At 42.9% G+C, this 25,582-nt stretch overlaps 1 protein-coding gene across 2 annotated transcripts in view; it reads right to left on the bottom strand.

Moving 5' to 3' along the window:
- The window catches only part of APBA1 (amyloid beta (A4) precursor protein-binding, family A, member 1), a 256,563-nt gene that overhangs the window by 30,181 nt on the left and 200,800 nt on the right, over nt 1-25,582 (bottom strand). For both annotated transcript variants that reach the window (XM_010860646.1, XM_010860647.1), the window contains exons 3-5: nt 16,091-16,186; nt 11,724-11,763; nt 8,194-8,339 (exon numbers count right to left, since the gene is read on the bottom strand). In XM_010860646.1, coding sequence (XP_010858948.1) covers nt 8,194-8,339; nt 11,724-11,763; nt 16,091-16,186 — 282 coding nt within the window. The remainder of the gene's footprint in view (nt 1-8,193; nt 8,340-11,723; nt 11,764-16,090; nt 16,187-25,582) is intronic.

The raw sequence follows: 25,582 nt of genomic DNA, 5'->3' as shown, positions 1-25,582 counted from the left end.
TGGGAAATCAGCTGGCTTAGACAAGGTAACACTGACAGAAATTCTCATTTTACAATTAAATTTTGAAACACCTAAATAAAATCTCTCCATAAAAGAATGGAAAAAAAAATCTGATCTTTTGGGGCAGGCTAGTAAAGACAGATGTAAGAATATTTGATAATGAACACATCTTACAAAAATGTGTGGACCAAAACAATACCAAAAGGCCATGGAGACAAACACACCACATTGCGTGGACATGAAGCAGTTTCTACAGCTCAGGCAGTTTCAGCAGCTCACCCCGTCTTCGGTGGAGGAGCAGAGAGTGAAGTGGGAATGAGGGTGAAATGAAGCATGGAGATGCAGTGAGAGGAAGGGGCGAGTGAGCTTGCTGTACAGGCTTCTCAACTGGTTCTCTAGGTAGGGTCAAGGCAGGGTTCCCACCTGTGGGAGGGCTCGGAAGGGGATACCTCTGCCTGCTTTAGATACTGAGTGTAGGGCAAAGCTCCCTCTAGAAGTTTTTCCTAAAACATATTTAAAAGAATCCCAGCAACAAGACGATTAGGTATCACCATAGGGATAATGTATTCTGCTTTCAAGTAATTGTGGAAGCTTCTCGTGAAACAAACTGAATTAAATCTCCTTAGTACAGGACTTCTCAGAGCCTTCACTAGGATAATACATGTGACAGATACCAAAAATATCTATGTGGTGGCGTTTCTTGTGTTTATCTGCCAGTAGAACTCTATCAGCGAGAAGCGCTGCACTTGACCAGAATGTGAGAGCACAGCTAGGGAACAGAGGCTCCTTCACACTGGATGGATGGGCCACACTTCTCTCAGGGGGCGGTTCCCGACCTGCAGCACACATTACCACCTCCTGGAGGGCCTATGAAAACAGGTTCCTGGGCTTTACCTCCCTGAGTTTCTGACTGGGTTGGGAGTCTGCACTTCTAACAAACTCCTGAGAGTCTGTACTTCTAACAATTTCCTAGCTGATGATGCTGTTGCTGGTCCCACTTTGAGGACCATTGCTCTAATGCATTTCTAAATCATATGGGAAGCTTTCTGGAAGGTTATTCTTACTTCTCAAAAACAGATGAACTAAGGCAGAAAGAATAGATTAGGAAGGGTGCAAAGATGAAAAAAAAAACTGCAAAAAAAAAAAATGGCAGATATCCTCTAACTCTGCTGCTGCATTCAGATGTACCTTGTATCTTACATTTTGGTAGATGGAAATGTCTTAATTACAGATTCCTCAGTCTGCCTTGTATTTCGGTTACCTAAACACTCTCCCTGACTCCCTCACAAGACTGCAGGTTTCTCAGGGTCAAGGACGTGGTTGATTTTTATCTGCTAAGAGGCCTTGTCACAGGGATCTTGCATAGGGACAGTTTGCTTTTTGAGCCAGATTCATATCTAGAAAAACCACAACTCCAAATCTTCCCCCCAGTTTTGGCAAATAAACCTGCACATTATTTGTAATTTAAGAAAACTGCAATTCTTCAGACTCCAAGTGTAAAGCCAGTATCACTATTAAATGTCAGCCCACAGTTGGTGCTACGTGAGTGACACACACCACATAATTGACGGACAGACCAGGAATTAAAGCCTGCTTTGAAATGGAAACCCAAACCTCAGGGGTAGAGCTGGCTCAGAGCAAAAGCACCTCAAACACAGGGCCACAGGCGGGTCCTGAGAGGAAGGCCTCCCTGGCACACATCGGGTCAAATAAACAATGCAGGCAGAGGAAGGAGAGGGCCTAGCTGGGGTCCCTGAGGGAGGGAGGCAGGCAGAAGGAATCAGAGAAAGAAAGGAGGACGCTCTTCTGTATGTAGGTGAGAGCACCAAGCCAGGAATTACTCCAGTTTGTGGTGAGGATATCACTAAGTGGATTTCTAAATAAATCCACAGAGCATCCCTTCCCCCTTCCTTCCTGGATGGACGTGGCTAGAAAATCGGTAGCCTCATTCTGCTTGCTCTGTATCTCTCTAGAGGTGGCCCAGAGTAACTCATTCCTGAAAGGCCGGCCTCTTTACGAAGAAGCGTGCAGCACCTTCCTCAGAGGAGGGAGTGCATGCGGGCACCCCAGTGCAGGCTTCCCTGGACCACCCGAGTTCATCTGGAGACCCGCTCTCGGCCCCTTGGTTCCCCGTGCACGTGGTGAAGTCTCTGTGCACCATCCCCACAGTAACTTTCTTGGGGGCAAGGAAATAAACCACGGGTTCTGAACGCGGCCTTCTCCACTTATAATTTGAAAAAGTGGCAGGCTGGGTGTAAAGGCAAACAATCTGACAGGCATTTAAATGGATGTAAAAGGAACACGAGGCAGAAAATATTTAATGATAGGCAACATTCCCTTCAGATGCAAGAAGCACATTGTGAAACGATACTTATACATGAAATGCGACTGTTTAATCTCACCACTCTATAATGAATTCCTCACACTAGAGCAATTTGCTGTAAAAATAAATATACATTTTCCAGCTGCTTACTCTGCTCTAGGCAGGTCTAAAATGGATTTATAATCAGAGAGCCTGTCTTGCCTGTTCTGATTGACAAAGCCTTCTAATTTTTTGTTCAAATGATTTGTGGAACTTCTGGATACTAATCCTTTTTGAAGATTCAAAAGTAAACTTTCTGGTTTCTCATCAGGGAGCTGGACTTTAAAAATGGAAAAGAACACTCTCAGAAACCACTGGGGAAATCAGAAAGTATACCGTGCAGAGGACTTGGTGCTTGGAGGGGTCTGGCATGGGGATGCTGGAGTCTGGGGTCTTTCCCCAGACCTGCCCTACATTTGGGTGATGCGTCTGTGCCTGCTGTCCCCTTAAGGTCACTGAACACACACATGTGTCTCAGGGCAGCAGACAGACAGACTCTAGCTGTGGGAGTCAAGGACGACCCATCAGGAAGTCAATAAACAGAAACCAGGAAAAACTCATCTCAAAGCAACATGCAATGCTTGGTCTCAGGGTTCCTCAGTACTCTTTCGGGAGTGGATTATTGCTTTGTTCTGGAGGATTCACCTGAATGGACCCGGGTAGTGTGCCTTGACAGGGAAGGGTGCTCTAGCAATCTGGAGGAGATAAATCTTTGTCACGTGGCTCTATCTTGGACCTAACAGGGTGGCAAAGATCTCTGGTTCTAGCCTCTCATGCCAATAAAAATGTCCCAGGTGACACAACAACAACCAAAAGCACTGCCTCTTTTCCAAATACCCCCTTTACTGGTGGTCCCTGTCTATCAGAGAACCATCCAGGGTCTCTGCACTCCCACTGACCCAGGGAGAGCTAACGGTACCATTATTAACCCTGGAAACTAAGCGCTGGGTCAAGAATTCAGCTAAGTTACTCCATGGTATTACTGCCTCAGCATCCATTCTGTTTGGCTAAGCAGCCTGCCTGAACCTTAAATTGGCATTATTCCCTTCATGCACGCAAATGCTGTGGAAAGCAGCCCACAGAGTCACATGCGCATGTCAGCTCCTAAAGGGACCCCACCCCCACTCATCAGCCGTTGTCTCCCCCAGCTGCCCAGGGCCTTCGCCAAGGCGCCCCTAGCTAATACCTCCATTGAGCTCACCAAGACCGCATTTTGGTTTGCACTGACCAATCTGGCCTTCATCTGGAAACCTCAAAGCATTCTACCCACGGACTCCAGTGAAGGCATGGGCCCAGGTCCTGCCTGACCTCCCCACATGGCCTCTCTATGTGTGCAGGTGCTTCCTCCAGGACTGCTGAGTCTTAAACTTCTCCATCTCAATTTCTCTTGTAGTCTTCTGCTCACCTGGGGGTTTACTTAACAAATGCTGATGTAACAAAATTATAATCATATCTGGTAACTGTGGGGACATGAGGAGTCAGAACTCTGTCCCTAAAGATTGTGCTTTTCAAGTTCTCCTGTATGAGATAAGGCAGGACAGTCCCTGAAAAGCAGCTTGTTCCCAGGGAGTTTTGTGCATTCTTGAACTCTGCACCTGGGAGATCCTAAATTAACATGGAAAACACTGTGGGGACATCTCCAGGTATTGATGTCACCTCTTTATGCTCAGGGAGAGGGTAAAAGGAGATCAAGCAAGCTCTGATAGACAGCTCAACAGAAACCTGAGATTCTACCAGCAGCATTATTGTGTCTGAAAGACCCAGAGGGTAGGAGGGTCGGTCTGATACACTGTCAGGAAGTGGTCTAGTTGGGAGTCACAGGGTAAGATGCACCTCTGGAGGTAGGGGTGGGACTTGATATAGTTGTAAATTACTCTCTGGATCATACATCCTAAAGCCTCAGTAGTAGCAGTAGTAGAAATAGTAGTAGTAGTATTGGTCGCTCAGTCGTATCTGACTCTACAATGCCATGGACTGCAGCCCACAAGGCTCCTCTGTCCGTGGAATTCTCTAGGCAAGAATACTGGAGTGGGTTGCCATTCACTTCTCCAGGCACTCTTCCTGACCCAGGGATCGAACCTGGGTCTCCTGCAATTGCAGGCATATTCTTTACCATCTAAGCCACTAGGGAAGCCAATAAATTGTCAATAATGCTATCAAAAGTTGCAGCATGGGCTTCCTGTGCAGTGATGGGTAATGAAGGGCAGGGCCAGCGCTGACCCTGTCGACTATTCAGGACATAGCAGAGCCTGGGCAAATTCGTGAGACGAGCATCAGCCCTGGAGGAGGGGGGGGGGAGTGGGGTAGAAGGACGTGAAGTACCACCCCTGCTCCGTGTGACCTCCATGACCTCCGTGGTTGCTGCTCTCTCCTCCCTCAGGCTTCCAGGCAGTGTCTCACCTCACAAGGGATCCCCACACTCCTGTGGCCTTTTGATCCAGACACCCCTCTCTCCTCCTCCGGCACCCCCTTGTATACTTGCTGGCTTAATTCACTTCTCATGTGTGCTGCTGAACTTGAGTGTAAGGATCTCACCTTATAAATCACTATTTTTCCTCCCTCCCAGGACCCTGCACAGCCTTGCACACATAAATGCTCAACAAATATTCTTTCCCTTGATGAAGAAAGTTAAGGACTCTTGCTTCTTGTTCCACACTGCCATACAAAGCCCAGGATGAAGCCTGGGCATGTGTGAGAGAGAAGACATGTAAAGGGAACAGTCCCTTGAGAAGGGTGTTGATTCTGACCAATGGAAACTTGACAGAACCCAATCTGGCAAGTCCTAAGCTATTTCAACTCGCTCGAAGTCCCCAGCTCTGATTTCAGTGGTGATGAAATGCCTGTGGCTCTAGCTGAAAACAGCCTCAGGGGTTCTAGGTGCTGGCAGCACCTGAATGACACGATGGCACCATCAGGGTCCCTGTCACCACTGGCTTGTCCACGGTTCTAGGGGCACTAGCTTCATGGCGGGTATTCTAGAGGCTGCATTTCCATGGGGTCAGGCCAGTTCAAACCAGTTCAAGCTAGTTTGGCTGGTTCAAACTAGCTGTGAATGACTTAAACTAGACAAAAGTGGTTTCAGGGATCAAAGAAGCTCGCTCCTTTTAAATCTTGACAATACAGATGCAAACAGGTTATGACTGGTTTGAACCGAGTTAGCCTTGCACTGACTTGGTTCAGATTAGCCAGAGTAGATCTGATCAAATGCTTTCTTTTAGGTGAAGCAAGCCAGTTCAGCTGACTGTGGCTCAGATCATGAACTCCTTATGGCTAAATTCAGACTTAAATTGAAGAAAGTAGGGAAAACCTCTAGACCATTCATGTATGACCTAAAACAAATCCCTTACGATTATACAGTGGAAGTGACAAGTAGATTCAAGGGATTAGATCTGATAGAGTGCCTGAAAAACTATGGACAGAGGTTTGTAACACTGTACAGGAGGCGGTGATCAAAATCATCCCCAAGCAAAAGAAATGCAAAAGGCAAAATGGTTGTCTGAGGAGGTCTTACAAATGGCTGAGTGAAGAAGAGAAGTGAAAGGCAAAGGAGAAAAGGAAAGATAGCCATCTGAATGCAGAGTTCCAAAGAATAGAAAGGAGAGATAAGAAAGCCTTCCTCAGTGATCAATGCAAAGAAATAGAGGAAAACAACAGAATGGGAAAGACCAGAGATCTCTTCAAGAAAATTAGAGATACCAAGGGAACATTTCATGCAAAGATGGGCACAATAAGGACAGAAATGGTATGGACCTAACAGAAGCAGAAGATATTAAGAAGAGGTGGCAAAAATACACAGAAGAACTATACAAAAAAGATCTTCATGACCCAGAAAATCACGATGGTGTGATCATTCACCTAGAGCCAGACATCCTGGAGTGTGAAGTCAAGTGGGCCTTAGGAAGCACCATTATGAAGAAAGCTAGTGGAGGTGATGGAATTCCAGCTAAGCTATTTCAAGTCCTAAAAGATGATGCTGTGAAAGTACAGGACTCAATATGCCAACAAATTGGGAAAACTCAGCAGTGGCCACAGGACTGGAAAAGGTCAGTTTTCATTCTAATCCCAAAGAAAGGCAATGCTGAAGAATGTTCAAACTACCGCACAATTACACTCATCTCACACACTAGCAAAGTAATGCTCAAAATTCTCCAAGCCAGGTTTTAACAGCACATATACTGAGAACTTGCAGATGTTTTAAGCTGGATTTAGAAAAGGTAGAAGAACAAGAGATCAAATTGTCAACATCCACTGGATCATAGAAAAAGCAAGAGAATTCTAGAAAAGCATCTACTTTCTGCTTTATCGATTATATCAAAGCCTTTGACTGTGTAGATCACAACAAACTGTAGAAAATTCTGAAAGAGATGGGACTACCAGACCACCTGACCTGCCTCCTGAAAAATCTGTATGCACGTCAAGAAGGAACAGTTAGAACCAGACTAAATGGAACAATGGACTGGTTCAAAATTGGGAAAGGAGTACGTCAAGGCTGTATATCATCACCCCACTTATTTAACTTACATGCAGAGTACATCAAGCCAAATGTTCGGCTGGATGAAACACAAGCTGGAATCAAAACTGCTGGGAGGAATATCAATAACCTCATATATGCAAATGACACCACCCTTCTGGCAGAAAGCGAAGAAGAACTAAAAAGTCTCTTGGTGAAAGTGAAAGAGGAGATTGAAAAAAGTTGGCTTAAAACTCAACATTCAAAAAACGAAGATCATGGCATCTGGTCCCATCACTTCACAGCAAAGAGATGGGGAAACAGTGGAAAGGGTGATAGACTTTATTTTCTTGGGCTCCAAAATCACTGCAGGTGGTGACTGCAGACATGAAATTAAAAGACACTTGCTCCTTGGAAGAAAAGCTATGACCGATCTAGACAGCATACTAAAAAGCAGAGACATTACTTTGCCGACAAAGGTCCATCTAGTCAAAGCTATGGTTTTTCCAGTAGTCATGTATGGATGTGAGAATTGGACCAGAAAGAAAGCTGAGTGCTGAAGAATTGATGCTTTTGAACTGTGGTATTGGAGAAGGCTCTTGAGAGTCCCTTGAACTGCAAGGAGATCAAACCAGTCAATCCTAAAGGAAATCAGTCCTAAATATTCATTAGAAGGACTGAAGCTGAAGCTCCAATACTTTGGTCACCTGATGTGAAGAACTGACTCACTGGTAAAGACCCTGATGCTTGGAAAGACTGAAGGCAGGAGAAGAAGGGGATGACAGAGGATGAGATGGTTGGATGGCATCACTGACTCAATGGACATGAGTTTGAGCAAGCTCTGGGAGTTGGTGATGGACAGGGAGGCCTGGTGTGTGGCAGTCCATGGGGTTGCAAAGAGTTGGACAGGACTGAACGACTGAACTGAAGCCAGTTCAATCTAGCTTGAACAGGATCGACAGGTTCGAAAGCAATGACACCTAGTTTGAACCACTCTGTAGCATGAATGTTCAAGGCACTGATCTCTGTCAGCAGAAATGCAGTGATACAGGGCTCACATGTTGGAAAGATAATATTTAAAATGCTGTCCTTTCTCATCTTTCCACCTTTCCAAAGCTTATCATCGTATGTACTTCTTCCTCAAGGCTGGCCATTAAGAACAATCAAATTATATAGCATTTATGCATCAAGACTCCAACACACTTTGCAAATCATTTTTCTGTTGAGAACTTTGGCAGGTACAGGTATAAGCCCTGCCTGTCATGTCACCTCAGTCCACTCCACTAAACTTGGGACATGTGGTGCGGGGTGACCACTATGGACGGCTCAGCTGCCCACACTGGCCCACCACCCCCCCTCAGAGCACAGGGCACCCCCTCACCTTGATCCTGCTTACTGCTTCCTGGGCCTGCATCATTCGCACGTTTTTGGAGGGAGTTTTGTCTGAGAGCAGCTGGGTGGAGCCAAGGTAATTAGCAGCAAAAATGATTCCATCAATCAAGTCCTCAGGGTCACAAGGTCCAGGAACTGTAACACACAGACCATGGTGATGAGTGAGGCCACGTGTGCCCCCCATCATGCCCCTTCCCCTCTGCTACACGCCTCCAACACAGGTGGTCAGCTCCCGACACCCCTGAGCAGGTGCATCTACCTGAGAGTCTAAGGCATCTCTCTGATCTCCCTTCACTATGCCCTCATTTTCAAACAGAAGGGCAAATTCTTCCTTAGAGGAATCTACTTCACCCAGACCATTTACTATGAGAAACAATGTGAATATTTATTTAAACATAAAATATAAAATTCATTGCTAAATGATGCTGTTTTTTGGGAGAAGGAACACTATACCATCACGTCTGGCTCTCCTGGGTCTAGTCAGCTTCTCTCACACAGTGGGTATCAAATAAACGTTTGCTGGACAAATGGTTAGATGAGCAGAAGGCCATCTTGTTAGACAGCCTCATCATCCAGTAGTTCCTTTGCTTGCCACTGATTCATATCACTTACCCCCTCCATTTTATCCATAATGGGGGAAATAAATATTATAAATCAGAAAAATGAGTATTTGCTGCAGAATGTCTGGATTCCCCAAAGAGCCTCTAACCTGAAGTCTGTAAGAGAGGTAACATGACCCCAGAGTCATGGTCTCGTGCTAATAACCTTGTTGACTTACCTGCTATAATGTGCCCGGCCTGGATCCACATGCATACCAATTCCAAGGAAATTTGGAATTTTCTGTTCTCATTCACCAGCCTTTCAAATCAAACCTTTAATTTTAAATAATTAACATGGAGGCATCTGATTCTAACCATTGCTGTTGTTTAGTTGCTCAGTTGTGTGTGACTCTTTTGCGATCCCCATGGACTGTAGTCCATCAGGCTCCTCTGACTATGGGATTTCCCAGGCAAGAATACCGGAGTGGACTGCCATATCCTTCTCCAGGGGATCTTTCTGATCCAGGGACAGAACCCATGTCTCCTGCATTGGCAGGCAGGGTCTTTACCACTGAGTCACCTGGGAAGTTTGATTCTAATCATGATCACCTATAAACCCCACTGGAAATTAAAACGTGTTGGGACTAATACATAACTTTACAACAGATGTGAAAAGAAAGGCATTTTAATTCTGCAGTGAAAACATATGTATTTTCTTTGGCTTGAATGCCATATTTGGAAAGACTAAAATATACTTTTTAACCCACTGTTAAAAACTCAGGCTCTTAGACAACTCGAAATGGAAACAATTTGCCTTTTCCTCTTGAAGAGCTAATCTAGAATGATTTTTATTTTTATCCTTACACATCAAGCTCATCTTGAGTTTAAACAGCTGGTTCCCACGATAAGCTACTTCTCAGGGTACAGACAACGTAATCTATTTGTTTTCCTAAAACCAGGGCGCTGGTGGAAAAAAAGAAATTAACTGTTTTAGGAAAGGTCTTCACAAAGCATCTGTGTAGAAGTTAAATCAGGAAACCTGTTAAGTTTTCTGATTCTCAATCTTTCTGAGAAAGGTTTCTGGACAAACACTGAGGGATACAGCCAAACCTGCCTCTATCACATGCCAGTCATTTGTGTGCTTCTTGAAAGACACACGGTTCCTACCCTGAAGGTTTTACAGATATGAGCAGAATTCAGGTTATTTACAATGTATAACTTCAGTTATACAGCAGGGAAGCACTGTTAAAGTAAAATAATACATGGACAAGTTTGGATCTATACTATGTCTTGTAAAAAGTAAAATATCATCATAAATCCCAGTGATGGATTTATAATGTTACATAAATGTAATCATTTTTGACAACCAAGAGAAAAAAAGACCTCATCCAGAACAGCAACTTTTAAAAGACTTCCATTTATTTTGTGAAAATAATGAATGTTAAAAGAAAAAAAAATGAAACATCTTTTTCCTCTTTGGGATTTCTTTTCTCTATGGGATTTCCACTATCATATATTCATCGGTGGGTTTAGCTCTCTTTACTGAAAAGGGTCCCTTTTCAACCACAGTTAAGTATGAATATGTAGATGTGTTTAAGAGTAATTCAGGTGATATTTAAGCAACCATATAAATGTCAAGAAGCTGAGAGAGAGAAATATTGGACCTAAACAAATACATATTTGAGATACAATTTATGTCAATTATTTTCTAGGGAAATTGACTAGAATCAAATGTCACTGTATTACACTCACAAAAAATAATCCTAATTTCATTTTACACTTAGTGCTAGTGTAACTTTTTTAAAGTTAAAAAAATTAAAGTTATATTTCTCCTAAGTCAAAGAATTGCAGACTTTCCTTTTCAGTGATGCCTTTGTGTTGCTCTATGGGTGAACAAGCACACACATTATATCTTCACATTCATGTTGATGCTGAGCTTGGAAATCTCGAAGAATATTTTCTAAATTCCTGAAAACTCCCCCAAGTGCTCTTCTGGAGTTCTGGGTCTTTGCAAAAACAATGCATATAATTTCCAGGTTACTCAAGAAAGAAACGACCTTGTCCTGGGCTTCAGGCCAAAGGGTTCAAAGGAAGGTTTATGAATTCAGGTAATTTATCCTCGGGCAGTGGAACAGACATGGAACCTGAAGGTCAGACACAATGTCTGGGTATCCTATGGCCCCTAGAAAACCCTCCTTCAAGGATATGATAATGCCCCTGCTCCCTCAGATCATCTGCCATCCTCCCTGGTAGAGGATCAGTAGTCGTGCCATCTGTGTGGTCCAACCTCAAGCTGCGGTGCCTAGTCTGCACAACCACGTGGCTGTCCTGCATAGATTATCAATCCCATGGAGAACGGTGAAGTTAAGACTGCCAGTTCCCAGCCTGTCTCTGCGACTCTCACTGCAGGATCTTGGGAAGGCTGCTCACCCTCGCTCTATGCCTTAGTTCTCATGCATAACACGGGGATAATGATAAAATCCACTTCACAAGATCAATCTGAGGATTCATTTAGTTATCAGTACCTGGCAGAGTAAGAGAGCTTGATAAGTGTTACTATTATTAGCTCACCCAAGCAAGAGACAGGAATTACTGGGAACTTTTTTTTTTTTTTTTTTAAACTTTCCCCTTAGTTAAACACTGTTTCTAATTGAATGGTTCCTGATGAATGCAAGAGGTATACTGGATTGGAGATGAGGAGACATGGGTTTTGAATCCAATATGGCCAGTTCTAGGCTAGGCAAAACCCCCCAGCACCCCTCAGCCTCACCGTCTCCTGGACAGAATCAGCAAGGACAGGGAGGAGGGTCTTTGAGAGGTTCATGGCTATTGCTGTTTTAGTCTAAGATTCTAAGACTGAATAAGTGACTTTGTGGCCTTTCTTTCCCACTAGTATCTTACAGCCCAGTTCTTCCAATACCCAAAATGCTAAAAGATTCATGAATGACTCAGTGTTTAGTATTTCCTTTTCAGCTCTTACCTTCAACGTAGGTTGGGAATGAAGCCAAGCTTTTTCTTGACTGTAAATAAGACAAAAAGTTTCAAAAAGGACAAAGCATCATTAAAAATTCATTAACACAACCATCCATGCAAAATGAAAAATGAATACATCACCAATGGCAGATATTAACAGATGTCAACCATTTTTGGCTACAGAAAATGAAGTGTGAATAAATATATGCATTTATTATTAAAAGTTACCTGAAGCCCAGAACCATCCATTCATATTTTAGATAATCTAAAAACCCTACATTCCATAATCAGAGAAATGTTTGTTATCTTAAAAAATAATCCATGGACCAAAATTCATAATTAGCAGTAACAATAAAGGCTCCATTTATATTTGTAAGAATCTAGGTGTGTGAGAAACTGTTGATTAGTAAAAGCACCAATAATATGATTATATGTTAAAATTAAGAATTCCCTTTGAGAATTTTATTCCACTTTAGGTCTTTGCAGGGCAAATTTTGTTTGTACTTTAGGTCTGATCTCTCACTGTGCTAAAAATGGTTGCTAGGGTTTTTTATCTCTTCCTTTCATCTCTTACTGGTGTATTTTAGTTTAAAAATTCCATTACATAAGTCATTATTATGTGTTACCATGTATTGTATATTATTCTTAAAATAAGAGCCCAATAAACAAAGAAGTTTAAGAAGCAGTTAAAAAATCTGTCACAATAATGATTTATGTAATGGCATTTTTTATATTAAGTAAAACCCCATAGCAAAGGTTAGTCTCCCAACAGCATCCTTGAAGTGGATATAATCAGTTAGAAGGTTTATAGAACCTGACTGGATGACAGTTTAAACGCCAGCTCTCAGAGGACCAACACTTAACCCTTGGTTCCTTTCATAAGCCAATGTCCCAGAGATAACTCTCAGTGGAGTAAGAGTCAGTAATTCATTTCTACTTCAACCAGTAACAGAATTTGCAGCTGACAGTCTGGGGCAGGATGATGTGAGCATTGTAGGAGAGTCGAGAGCTAGTGTAGAAGAGTCCCTAAAATGGGCAAAATCAGAGTCTGCATGGCCAAGGGTTATCTTCAGAAAGCCTGAGGATTTCCACTGCTAAGAATCTACCAGGTGTCAGGTGATGATTTCAGAACAAGACCATCTAGTAAAACATAGCTGCTCAGTAGGGTGACTTGAATTGATGGAATACTCTGGGGTGCCTAGTGGACTGACAGAGGGAAGGGGCCTGTGTGATGGCTGGGATATCATGGGGAACACCTTGATACAGTTTATACAGTGCTCTTCATTTGGAAGATGGGAATGGTAAAGGGATGATAAATTAAATTTGCATAATATTAAAAAAAAAAAAAACAGTAGTGTTAGCTGTTATGTGAAAAACTGGAGGGAGTAAAAGAAACAATTTTAAGACTTTAAACTCAACCCAGGACAAGGACAAGAATTCAACACTAATCACACAATATACAATGCAGGGTAATCTCAGTAAACGTGCTGGAGATGTGCTCACTGGGATGAAAAAGCTCCTCATACCAAAGGCGGGTTTCTGGTTTCAGAAAAGAATCACCTTTCGGGACACTAAGGACACAGTTCACCAGGAATGAAAAGTCACTGGGTGCTAGAGCATCTACGGAAAAATGCACACCTAGTGAACGTCAGATTACGTGGACAGGAGAAAAAGGGAACTCCAAGTTCAAAAATGCTTTACATTAATTTTACTTTCTATTTACTCAAACGAGAAGACAGGCCCAGTTGAGTGCCTGCTGGCTTAAACTCTGTTGCTTTAAAGAAAAAAAAAATCTATAATTTCATGGTATGCAGATGAAAGCTAGCTTCTTCACAAGGGCCTAAGACTTTTAGATTATTATTCCCCAACCATTTCCCTCTCCTTGCCCTCAGCATTTAGGGGCAATAAGGGCTTTACTTCATCTAATCAAAATGGTTTAACTTCCAGGTACAACTAAGAAGCCAATTTATATTTTCTTGGACTATCCGGATACTTTTCTGAATGCTAATCTCAAGGACAGTGCTCAGATTTGAGCAGAAGCTACAAGAATCGCATTAGTCTACAGCTCTAAAAGCTGCCATTTTCTTTAGAGTCACAATGCAGGGCATTTGGTTCATTCGTGTATTCTCTATTCATGGGCTCATGACTGGCTTTCTTTAGTCTCTAGGGTAGTAAACTTTTTTTTTTTTTTAAGAGTTTTGTGAAATGAAAGAATCTCTAATTATTGCACACAAAGAGGATTTTCATCATTATTTCTAAAGATATGCAGAAACATGTGCCAAGTCCTGTAGGAACTGTGAAACTAACAAATTTGCCTTGCTTATTATATCTGATGAATAATCAAATGCTGAATATTCAGATGTCTGATGAGCCCTTTGTTTTCTCACATGTGGACAGAAATGAACATTAGTTGATCCTTAACATTCAAGAATTAACAGAGACACATTCAAGAAGATAAAGGCCAAATCTTTGGGATGTTTAAGAGGTCACTCAAACCGTGTGTAGAGCCTGGAGGCCTGAACATTGAAATAATAACACACAAGCTACCTGTCCATACAGTGTATGTCCTGCAAGTACTCTTTACCCCAGGGACAACAGATTGTGATGTTAAGAGCCTGGGCTCTCCAGAACTCTGGATTTTAAACCTGGCCCTACTACTTGTGACATCTGGGATGTAAGGTAAGTTACTTAACCTCTCAGCTTCCTCCATTAATAATTGAAGACAATAATTCCTACCTCATAGAAGTCATTTAATGCTTAAATGAGATACTATGTGATTTGCCTGGCCTGGTGCCTGAATGCATAAACGCTCAAGAAATGGTAACTCTCATTACTGTTATCATCACTGTGGCTTTTCTTCTTGCCATTTGTGCTCACCTATTCATGTGCTATGAATAAAATATAAGGGGTGCAGGGCCAGAAGAAACCGTAACCCCATTACTCCTGTTCCCGAGGCCTGATCAAGACCAGAGAAGGACAAAACATATTTCAAATCTAAATTCTAATATTGGTGTCATTTCTGAGACTGTCTCCCTGTGTTTGTTTGCTTTAATATGAATAGATTAATAAAAAATACTTCTCCCCTGCATGAATATTTAATGGCAAACGGATGTGTATTCAATGATACATCAAAGGTAAATTTTAACTAAGACTCCTTTTTAGAAGTGATCGCCACTCAGGTTAAAATGGAGATCACTTTCTCCACTGAATTTAACTTTCTTTATCAGCAAAAAGGAAGGAAAATTAGATAATCATTCATTATGTGGTTTATCTCTTTCATGAATATCCCCAGTGCTGATTAGGCATTATCTATATTTAGAGCGAGCTGAGCCCACGCATAAGATGATCGTGCAGGTCAGTATTGACCTGATGCTAGTTCATACACAGGTGGGAGGAGCAGTTAGCCAGGAGTAAAAGGACAATGGGTGCTGAAGAAGGCAATGTTTCCCCCTCAGGGAAAAACACCTGCCCTTTTCTAGCCTCAGAAACCTTAGTAGGAGCCAGCAGCATCTTCTCTCTTAAATATTCTCTGCCAGAGCAGAGCATGGCCTCCATCAGTAGGGTGACCATAGGATTGGCTGTTCAAAGAGACACTTTACAGTTGCACTTCCCAGCAGCCCCTAGCCACACATAGTTATTTAATTAAAATGCAATAAAATGAAAAATTCAGTTTCTCAGTGCCACTGGCCGCATCTCCAGGGCTAGCAAGGCACACACGGCTGGTGTGTGTCTACCAAACACGACAGTCCAGAAGCACAACATTCCCGGCATCACAGGGAGTCCTCTTGGACAGCACTGCTTTAGAGTGAGAAGGGGTGCTCACCCAGTGTGCTGCTTGGACAACAAGTATGAACAAGAACTACCCCAGATAAACAGGACAAGCAGTCGCCCTGTTGTCAAAAAGCTATTTTACTTGGGCCTGAAATAAATGAGTATTTAAGAAACCAGCCCACTTCCCAAACCACATAGCAACTGTAATGCCATGGCATCGAGGCTCATAACCTCACTGCTCAACCGTTTTTGATGTTTCACATTCAACAGTATTTTCTGCAATCAAGGAAATGTTCTGTCAACTCTGCTTCCAGTACAATAGCCACTAGTCACATGTGGCTACTGAGCACCTGACATGTGGCTAGTGTGCTCGAGGAAGTGACTTTTTCATCTTATTTATGAATTAAAATAGACACCAGTGGCTAGTGGCTATCGAACGGGATGGCACAGCTTTAATCACTGAATTCCGTGCTGGAGAGATGAGGATTGTTCTCCCTACAGTAATCTGGGTCAGCAGCTCTATGGGAGGCTGGGTAAAGCATAAACCAGAATTGAAATAAAACATAATGGACTGATGGCTTTTGAGACAAAATGGTATCCTACCTCTTTATTTGTGGAGGCTTCCGCGGGGTCACCAGGATGAAGGGGTGTGCTCAAAGACTCTGCACCCAGGGGTGAGGAACTGCCCGGAGATGGGGACTGGAAAACAGACAGCAAAGCAAAACAGTGAGAACTGCACAGGGAACGCCGGGGTGAACCACCTGGCCTTAGGGACCTGGGGAGACAGGAGAGAGCTGTACACGACTGAAGAACATTTCAGCAGTGAGAAAACTTCCTGGAACGGAGTGCCAACGGTACCTAGAAGGCTTGGATTTGTCAAGCTTTCTTTAAATTCCTGCCCTGTTTTCAGAGGCCCTTACAGTTCCCCTTCTCCCTCATCCACCACCTCAGGCCAAGTGTTGAAACACAGCAACAGCTGACGACCAAACTTAAAGCACAGATGAATAAAGCTAATAGTGATACTCAAGTGGTTTCTGTTTTTAAAACATTTTTCTTATTGAAGGATACAAAGACTTTGGATGCTAAATGTCTTAAAAAATTACCTGCCTAAGATGACCTAAGTGAAAAAGTAAAAATTAAAGCATAAATTTTTAAAGAGGCAGCTGGGACTGGTTTTGATGAATGGAAACTGAACCAGTTGTAAAATATTTTGTCTGATTTACTCCAGCAGCCACGGAAAACAGAGATATTTCAGCATTCAAACAACATTACCTTGGTGACTCTTAGAAGAGTTAAACTCTTTGTTAAGCAATATGTTTAAAGATAAGGCTTATCACTTAAAATGAACAAACTACAATAAAAGATACAACACGGCTAAATCTCAAGAATATTAAGAAAAGGTTAAAGGCACAGAAAACCAAAACCACAGTTTGATTCCTTCAAAAACAAGGAAAATGAAATAATTTATTAAATAAGGAGAAGGAAGAAGGGTATAGACTTGAGGAAGAGAAGAAAGGAGCCTTCAAAATTACTGGCAATTTTCCATTTGTCAAATTAGGTGATGAGAACACTGTTTTATTTGTTATAATAAACACAGCTTTTTTTAAATCTATTTTTAATTGGAGGATAATTGCTTCACAGCATTGTGTTCCTTTCTTCCATAGCACAACATGAATCAGCCCTAAGTATACATACGTTCCCCTCCCTCTTGAACCTCCCCCTCCCACCCCCTACCCCACCCCACCCCACCCCTCTAGGTTGTCACGGAGCACCAGGTTGAGCTCCCTGTGTCACACAGCAACTTCCCAGTAGCTATCTATTTTACCTATGGTAATGGATATGCTTCAATGCTACTTTCTCAATGTGTCCCACCCTCTCCTTTCTCCACTTAAAAAAACACTTTTAAATACTCATTGATGTACTTAATAATAAAAGAGAAAGAAAAAGAAAAAGACTTAGAAAAGGTTTGGAAAGCAGGGGTTCCATCAGGCATGTTACTGCCCCCAGGTGATGGGCTCAGGCTCCCTCTGCGGGCCCTGCTTGAATGGATCTGAAGCTCCAGGCCAGTGAAGGTGCTTAAAACTCTCCTCAGCTGATCCCTGAAGATTTCTGCATGCTCCCAAAATCTGGGGGATGAAGAAAATCTTCAGGTGAGCCACAGGGATGCTTAAGAATTCTGTAGCCATGGTCCTCTGAGAGCAAGAACACACCGCTTCACAGCTTGTTTGATGGAAGGCATAAAACCTAGTCCAGGTAAAGATCTATTCTCTGAGGAAGTATAGGGCTATGAGTGAGGAGAGGTACATGCTGGGCAATGAAAGCAAAATCACACGAGCAGTAGCTTGAGCCTGCTCCTGATCTCTACAGACCAAGCCCCAGGGGAAGCGGGGGTACAGAGACATCAGGAATGTATCTCTGCTTGGGGAAGGTGAACGTTCCATGGAGTGTGGTGCAGAGGAGGGGAGGGGGCATGTTCATACATGGCAGGGGGGTCAGCAAGCACTGGGTGAAATCATAAAAACAATACATTCTTTCCAAAAAGTCTCAGTTACAGGAAATACCCAATGAACTGAAGGATGATGTGGTGAGACATAGAGTTACGCGCACAGACATGGTGCTGTCTCGACCTGCTGCTGCGAGGCCTGGATGTGTTTCCTATGAGCTGATGTACCTGATTCTGAGCAGAGAGGTGAGGACCAGCGAGCCTCTTCATCACTCACGTGCAGAAATCAGCTGCTCCATAGTTAAGCCAAGAGGATACACATCAGGGTGACGTGAGGTACAAAGTACCTGAGCCCCTCAGTCTCTGGATGCAAGAAAGGTACCCTGTGTGCCTCTGAAAAGAACACACAGAACTTTTCATTTGGCACCCCAGAGAGGTGGTGGGGACTTGCTGAGTTAGCTCTATGTCTGGCCTACTCAAAATTAATGGAGTAAAGTTTTCATGAGAATTTAATGCCTTTAAATTTTCCTAGTTTTTCAAATATGAAGCACTTCTTAGATATTTATGTCTATTTTTCCCCAAGTAATTTTCTCTGTCACAAAGATTTTAAAGGTCTAATCCCTGGGGAAGCTAGCACAGCTGCTTTTTCTTTAATTGCTTTGTTTGAGGGCCAATGTATCACTTTCATTAAAAAAAAAAAAATGCTCCCAAAGTATCCCACAGTGCCTATTTCTCTAATTAGCTTCTGTTGCAAAGCTTCTAAAAACGGAGGCTTTGCAGTGCTGTGAGCACCGGGTCATCTCTGGATGATGTGAGAAGACAGGTTATCTGCAGAGCAGGCTGGGGTACAGGAGAGGCAGGTCCGACCCCACAATAAGGCTTCGTGACCAGCGCCAGTCACCCACCACGGGACCCCCGGGAAGAGGTACACGTGACTCTGGTGCGCATGTCTCGCCGAGGCTCTCACGGGACCCACACCAGGCCTGATTAGAAGCCACTTCCCGTCCCTAGCCTTCCACATGCACATGAGGTCCCTTGAGCTTCCTTCTATTTGCACAAGCAATTACTGACCTCCACCTAGAGCCTTCTCCCTTGTTCTCTCCTTCGAAAGCGCTCATCTTGTTGAAGCCTTCTCAGACTCTGTTTAAGCTACTATTCTCCCCTGATGGCAGGTCCCAGGTTTTCTAATTATCTGTTTCTCTGTGTGCCTCCCCTTTCCCAAGAACTCTTTAGCAAAGCTCTTGTCTTCGTCTTGGTGATCCGAGTGCCTCGCCTTGGGCACTCGTGAACAGCAGGGATTCACTCACTAAATGTTTACTGAATAAATGATGTCAATGTGGTTTTCAGCCTTACCATGTTTTCCAAGTTGTGCCAAAAGCAGTCAATAACTACTTTCTTGTATTATTTTTAGAGGTCAGTGATAAGCCTCTTTCTGTTATGGGACCCCTACACTGCTACATCTGCATTTTGAACTGGAAAACTAGAGAAATGGCTTTGCCTGTGAAGACTCTGACCTTAGCTCCAGCAAAGTTCCTTTAAAGCACAAAACTGTCCCCAAGAGATTACCCTACCTGGAAGCCTACTACCCACTACACCACTGCTGACAAAGTCAAGATGCAAAAACACCTTCAGAGCAGACACAGACTCCATGGAGCCCAAACCAAGATGTTAATGTCAATTCATCTCAAATGTCTGCTTTAAAAGTCCTTTGCCCCTCACCCCAACTTCTGCCTCTTCATATGCTGAAGAGCAGAGAGAAAACCAGAAATTGGAAAATAGTTTTTACTTTCAAAGAATGTATTGGAGGCAAAATTTCGCAAAAGTAAAAACTATCATTACATATTTCTGTCTGGAGTCTCATGCTTTCTGGGTTACTGGATGGATATTCAATTTCAGGCAAATGAGACCAAGGGTGGGAAGCAAAGGTGGGCTTGGAGATTCACAAAGGCAAGTGCCTGGGTCTCTAGGAAGGCACTGTTCAAAGATGACTTGACAACTCCCTGCTCTGGAATTACAGGAGGTCTCCTTAAGCTCAACCATTTGTTTTCTGTAGATTATGTTCTAGCTGATTCACCACAGCTCTGGGGTGGTAAAAGCAGAGCTCCCAGTCTTCAGACTTAGGCTCTTTAATGCCAGGACAAGAGATAGATAATCCTGTCCTTAGGTCCGAGGATGCAACAGCATCTGGAGGGAAAGCCAATCAGTCATTTTCATTCACTGGACATCTCCTAGGGGCACATAAACTGTTGATGGTTGGGGGTGAGACAGACAAACAGTTCATGGCACTTTCAGGCTATGCTTGCAGGGGTGAAAAGCACTGCATGATTAATTATTACTTATTTATTCCTCCAGTAGATATTTCAGTGCCTCCTTGTGTTCCTAGCACTGGACCCAGAAACAAAGAGGCAAGAGATGCTGTGGTTGTTCCATCCACCCCTTTCCAGGTAGGAGGAGGAAACGTATGAAGTCAGCACCACGGCAGGTGGTGGAGACACGCATTCATACACGGGGACACAGAGTTGGGAGGGCCCACTTCTGCAGGAGGGAAGGAGTGTGTGCCAGCAGCGCTACTGCACTGGGAAGGCATTGCTTCAGCTGAGCCCTGAAAACTGGATGGTCTTCATGCAGCAGGATGGGATTGGGAAGAGGGAGGGAACTAGAAACAGAGGCAGGGAGGGAAGCACAGCTCTGCAGGGAGGGGAGAAATAGGCTGAACAGCAGGGCTGGGACCAGTCACTGGAGCCCCACTTGGTGACAGACTGTGCCTACTCTCTGCCCAGAGGCTATTTTCTTTATAAGTCACTGGCCTGTTGTCCTCATTGGAGAAGCACAGTCTAGGCACTTTATTAACTATTTCCTGAATTGAACTGGAAGATCTAAAGGACTGAGGGGTTGAGTTACCACTTTGGTCTTCCCTTTCCCTTAATCCTCTTTCATCCTTGGATATCTGCAGAAAGAACACATTTTCACCCAGAAAAGCTGACGGAATGACACTGAGAACACCCCAAGGCTATGGGTAAAGAACCCCTGGCTCTCTCCAAATGGACAGTGCTGTTTTCAGAAAAGCCTAAGGACTGAAGCAGTGCTGAGAGCAAGGCTGTGATGTGGAGAGGTGTACAGGGATGGTGAGAGACTTCTGGAGGAATTCTAGTCAAAAGACAAAAAAGTGAGCTTGACCTGGGTCATTCACTCACTTATCTAATGCGGAAGTGCTGATAAGTGTCTGGAGAAGCCCAGGTCCCTGCCTGTGCCCAAGGAGCTCCCGGTCTGGCAGGGCAGACAGACCCATGAACACATGCAAGATGTCCTCTGTAAGGAATGTCACCGAGTCCCTGAGAAAGCAAGTCGCCTTAACATAAAAACCACCACTGAGGAGCCAACTACTTGCAGGGTTAGTGTCTGTCTTCACAGTCTTCCCTCTCAAACACTAGCATCTGTCTGGTCCACATCTTTGTCAGCTGATCTCTGTTGACTGCTGGGACCATCTGGTGTTTCCAGACAAAACCAAACCAGAACAAAACAGCAACTGCACTGCAGGGCAGAAGTGCAAATACTGCAAAAATAAAGAAAAAGCAGAATCTCAAAACTGAAGGTGGTAAAACTGGAGAACTGCTCAAACCCACTATGAGCCATCAAAAAGTTGGTAGAGTTACACCAGTTAACAATTAAAAAGAGAAAAAAGGAAGGATACTGATGTTCAGTTCAGTTCAGTCACTCAGTTGTGTCCGACTCTTTGTGACCCCAAGGACTGTAGCATGCCAGGCCTCCCTGTCCATTGCCAATAATGATGTTAGAGGTGCTTCAAAAAAAAGCATGACTGGAACATCTGATAATAGAGGTCCTTGGGAAAACAGTCTTTAAATATTTTTGCTGAAATAGTCCTTTCTCTGATTGAAAGGACTGTTTCTGCTCATGCTGCAAGAGTCATGTGTGAACTGAAGGCAGTTGTTCTAGTGTATGATTCAATGACTTTTTTCTGAGAAAAATTATGACTCTTTAAGTCAATACTTCTTCTCTTAGCTCATACAACTCAATAACAGAAACAAACAACCCAGTAAAAAAAAAAGTGGGCAGAACTAAGTAGACATTTCTCAAAAAAATTCATATGCCAATAAGCACATGAAAAGATGCTCATTACCATGAATTATTAGAGAAATGAAAATAAAACTACAGTGAGGTATCACTTCACACTAAGAGCAATGCTGGAGAGGGTGTGGTGAAAAGGAAACCCTCCCATACTGTTGTTGGGAGTGTAAATCGGTGCAGTCACCATGGAAAACAGTATGGAGGTTCCGTAAAAACTAAAAATAGAGTATGATCCAGCAATCCCACTCTGGGCATACATCCAAACAAAACTATATTTAAAAAGATAAGTGTACCCCTATGTTCAGAGAGGATGAGATGTTTGGATGGCATCACTGACTTGATGGACATGAGTTTGAGCAAGCTCCAGGAGTCGGTGATGGACAGGGAAGCTTGGCGTGCTGCAGTCCATGGGGTCGCAAAGAGCTGGACATGGCTGAGTGACTGAACTGAACTGACCCGTATGTTCAGAGCAGCACTATTCACAGTAGCCATGACATGGAAACAACCTAAATGTCCGTCAGCAAAAGGATGGATAAAGAAGATGTAGTACATATAGCCAATGGAATTCTACTCTGCCACAAATAAGAATGAAATAATGCCATCTGCAGTAACATGGATGGACTGAGATCATACTGGGAGAAGTCAGAGAGAGAAAGACAAATACTATTGGAATCTAAAACATGACATAAATGAACTTATCTGTGAAACAGAGACAGACTCACAGACAGAACAGACTTATGGTTGCCAAGACGGAGGGAGGAAGGAGGAGGGAGGGACAGATTGGGAGTCTGGGGTTAGCAGAAGCCAACTATTACATATTATATATAGGGTAGATAAACAACAAGGTCCTACCGGGGACAGGGAACTACATTCAATATCCTGTAATAAGCCATAATGGAGAACAATATGAAAAATAACATATATATGTATAACAATCACTTTTCAGCATAGCAGAAATTAATACAACATTGTAAATCAACTATACTTCAATGAGATAAATTGAAAAAATACTTCTCTAAGAGTTCATATATAGATGAAGTTATAATTGACATGTTGATCAAAAAATAAACTAAGCTTATGTTTGTAATTTTTAGTACTGTTTTTCAAGGTAAAGTGAAGTGAAGTGAAGCCACTCAGTCGTGTCTGACTCTTTGCGACCCTGTGGACTGTAACCTACCAGGCTCCTCTGTCCAAGGGATTCTCTAGGCAAGAATATTGGAGTGGGTTGTTTCAAGGTAAAGTTCTAATCAAATCCCTTTCTCCCCATACTTACTTTGAAATCTTGGCACTTGTCGTAAGTGAATTAATTTTAAGTAGACCTTTGAAGGTACACTGACACAAGGATCCTTTGGGACACTCCCGCTGTCTCCCCTGGTTGGTTAAAATATGACATGACAGCAGCCATAGCAGACATGAGCAGGTGGGAGGAAAGATCATTGGATCAGAGAAGGCTTCCAGTGAAGACACAAGTATTCTGTGCCACAGAGCCCAGGACTTGGAAGGCCCTGAGAAAGGCTCCTGGTTGGCGGGAAGTTTAAAAAAAAAAAGTCAATGAATTCCTAAGACACTGGTCAAGTTTTCAAAGCTACCATGTTCTGGCTTTCCAATATTAGAGTCCATTTTCAAAAGCATAGGTGATTATAGGGAACACAAGTTACATTTCTCCTTTGAAAATACTGACGTTTTAATTTTCTCTTGTGGCAGAACAAGTAAGATTGCAACTCAGGTTTCAGGATACTGAAAGGGCTAAGCACTCAAACAACAGCATCTGGCAGACCTGCACTGCATGTGAATCCTGGCTTCACCACTCACCGCGAGGTTCCCAACCTCTCTGACTCTTTTGAGAATGACATGAGGGTTGGGAATGACATGAGGATTAATCGGTAACAATGCACACAGAATCAGCTCAGTGCCTGGGCATGCACAAAGCACTTAACCAATATTTGAGAATCTTTTAAGATTACAATAATAACAAAAATTACTTTGCCCTTATGGGAGAGTGTTCACAAGGACAATGCATACCCATGGGGATATTTTCTTCATCTCATCTTGCTTCATTCCTTATTAACATTTTATTCATGAATAAAATTAAAAAGCACACAGAAGGCTCTATAAAAACCATACGACAAAGATTTTAAATTACTTTATAAGCCCCAAGACTCTCACTGGTATAATGGCAAGAATAGCTCATTATTGGCTATGGCTAGGGGGTACACACCATGACTGTATGAAGTTTCTGGCATGTTCACTATCTCCCATTCAAGACAGCATGTTGGAATATGAAGATTGAGGATGATGCTATTACGGTGATTGATTTACAAAAGAGAACCACGTTCATGTTCATTGTTCTAGGGTTAAATGATGACAGCTCACATATGACCATGACACACTCCACTGTTTAGGACACCTGGTAAAAGATCCCAGCTGGCTCCAGCCAAGTCTGATGAATCCCAATACACAAAGATCCATTTCTTCAAAGGGGACTCAGTGACAAAAATTTCACTGCAACCAAGGGTAGGAGAAATAATTCCTTAAAATTACAGTTTCACCAAGCCTATGAATTATTTAGCAACTTCAACTATATGGAGAAACTCACAGAGCCTGAAAATAAGGTTTTTTTTTGTTTTTTTTTTTAAAGTTACAGCTGACATATAACATGTAACCCAAACACTAAGAACTTATGAACATTCTTCACCAGTGTTATAGTTAATGTCCCTCTCAAACATATATATTAAAACCCCAACCTGTCCCCCTCCCCGCAGCAGAATGAAATGAGGAGGTGGGGCCTCTGGGAGGTGATTAGTCATGAGGATGGAGCCCTTGTGAACAGGATTAGTGCCCTTATAAGAGGCACAAGATAACTTGGTTCCTCTTCACCTTCCACCCCAACACAGCAAGAAGATGGCCATCTACAAGCCAGGAAGAGAACACTCACCAGAAACTGACCATCCTTGTACCCTCATCTCAGACCTCCTAGGCTCCAAAACTGTGAGAAATAAATTCCTGTTGCTTAAGCCACCAGGTCTATGCTATCTTGTTACATCAGGCAAAACTGAGTAAGACATTGAGACCTCTCATGAAGCACCTATTTACTCTCATTATTTTAAATACAATTTTAACAAGCTATGTGCAGAGTACATCATGAGAAATGCTGGACTGGAAGAAACACAAGCTGGAATCAAGATTGCCGGGAGAAATATCAATAATTTCAGATATGCAGATGACACCACCCTTATGGCAGAAAGTGAAGAGGAACTAAAAAGCCTCTTGATGAAAGTGAAAGTGGAGAGTGAAAAAGTTGGCTTAAAGCTCAACATTCAGAAAATAAAGATTGTGGCATCTGGTCCCATCACTTCATAGGAAATAGATGGGGAAACAGTGGAAACACTGTCAGACTTTATTTTTTTGGGCTCCAAAATCACTGCAGATGGTGACTGCAGCCATGAAATTAAAAGACGCTTACTCCTTGGAAGGAAAGTTATGATCAACCTACATAGCATATTCAAAAGCAGAGACATTACTTTGCCAACAAAGGTCTGTCTAGTCAAGGCTATGGTTTTTCCTGT

This window comes from Bison bison, unplaced genomic scaffold (assembly GCF_000754665.1).
Source record: "Bison bison bison isolate TAMUID 2011002044 unplaced genomic scaffold, Bison_UMD1.0 scf7180017864469, whole genome shotgun sequence".
Lineage (NCBI taxonomy): Eukaryota > Metazoa > Chordata > Mammalia > Artiodactyla > Bovidae > Bison > Bison bison.
This window is presented reverse-complemented; position numbering and strand designations above follow the sequence as displayed.